The sequence below is a fragment of the Monoraphidium neglectum genome (genome assembly GCF_000611645.1).
Source record: "Monoraphidium neglectum strain SAG 48.87 unplaced genomic scaffold scaffold01347, whole genome shotgun sequence".
Classification (NCBI taxonomy): domain Eukaryota; kingdom Viridiplantae; phylum Chlorophyta; class Chlorophyceae; order Sphaeropleales; family Selenastraceae; genus Monoraphidium; species Monoraphidium neglectum.
In genome coordinates this window covers 1-1,388 of record NW_014012281.1, presented here as the reverse complement: position 1 = coordinate 1,388, position 1,388 = coordinate 1, and the positions used below count along the sequence as shown (strand labels likewise).

The 1,388-nt window shown below is 69.8% G+C and overlaps 1 protein-coding gene across 1 annotated transcript; it reads right to left on the bottom strand.

Annotated features, from left to right (window-relative positions):
* Positions 1-325: 325 nt before the first annotated feature.
* Positions 326-1,230, bottom strand: MNEG_7557 (protein FAM50; the record flags this gene model as incomplete). The annotated part of the gene is made up of 4 exons (XM_014043968.1): positions 326-373; positions 662-744; positions 963-1,024; positions 1,181-1,230. The coding sequence occupies 4 exons, from the start codon at positions 1,228-1,230 to the stop codon at positions 326-328; spliced, it is 243 nt and encodes an 80-aa protein (XP_013899422.1).
* Between the last annotated feature and the right edge of the window lie 158 nt (positions 1,231-1,388).

Below are 1,388 nucleotides of genomic sequence, written 5' to 3'. Positions count from 1 at the left end.
TTTTGGGTTTAGGGACCCCTCTTCCTTGCTTGCGGGGTCCCCCAGCCGGCCTGTCCCCTGCCCCCATCCCGGCGGATCCCGCCTGCACTGCCGCGCGTCTTTGTGGGACGAGAGAGACAGAGTTACAGGCCAAGAAGCACATGCAGGCGCCACGAACGCCGGGCAGAGCCAGGGGGCAGTACACTGCCGCCCCCTGCCCCCGCGGCGCCGCCCCGAGCCGGGTCGGGTGTGCCGCCCTCAGAGGGTGCCGGCGCCGCCGCGCCGTCCTGGGCCGCGTCGCCGCCGCCGGCCGCGCCGCCTGTGCTCGCTGCCGTCCCTCGCCGGCTCACTTGGTCTGCACCTCGTGGCCGTGCGTGGTGTAAGTGTCCCACACCTGGGGGGGAAGGGGTGGGGGGTGGCGCCAAGGGTGGCCGGTTTCGCGGGGGTGAGGTCACTCCCACATGCACCAGTGGCTCGGGCAGTACAAAGCGGCAAGCCCTACCACTCATCTGCCCGTCCCCCAGCCTCAAAACAAGCAAGCCCCAGGGCTCGGCCCGCCCGCCCAGGGCGGCCTCATGACGTGACACTTTGGGAAGCAAAGAGGTCGACGGCCGGGCGGGGCAAAGCGAGCCGCAGAGATCTGGGGGCGGGCTGGCGAGATCAGATCAAGGCGCCTGCCCACCTTCTCGGGGTCGTACGTCTCCCAGCGCGACGCCGGGAAGATGTGCTTGTTGCGCTCGTACCAGTGGCGGTCCACGATCTTGCCTGCGGGGTGACGAGTGACGACAGGTGACTGGTGTCAGGGGTTGAGGGGTGACGGGTGGCTGCGACGAGGGAGTGGATGAGGTTGACCGTGGGCGGCCGCAATTTGGCTGCATCGGCGGGGCCCAGCAGCCAGGGGCAGCGCCCAGGGCGGGGGCGACGCACCGCGGCGGCGCCGCTGGGGCCGGTTGCGGAAGGCGGGGGCTGTCCGGCGCCCTCACCCGCGTGGGCGTCGGTCTTCTCGACAGACGCGTCGTTCAAGATTCGAATGTCCTCCGTCACACTGGGGGGTCGGAGCAGGACGAGGTTCAGGGGCACCGGGCGCGGAGGTCGGACGAGGCAGACAGGAGGCGAAAGGAGGGGTGGGGGCGCAGGCTGCGCCGAGCCGGGGCGCTCGCATCTATATCGCACGCCCTGTGGAGCACGGTAGCCCTGAAACATGCGCCTTTCGCTCGATCGCATGGCGGTGCCAGCCCCTCGCGTGCACATGTGCGCGCGCTTGCTCCAAGGGGCAGAGTCCTGCCTGGCAAGTACGCCCCTCTCACCCAAAGTCGAAGAGCGGGCCGCTCTTGCCGCGCGCCTTGTTGATGATGAGCTCGTAGAATGTGTGGTGGTGCGGCAAGATGAGGTCCTCCTGGGGTGGGGGG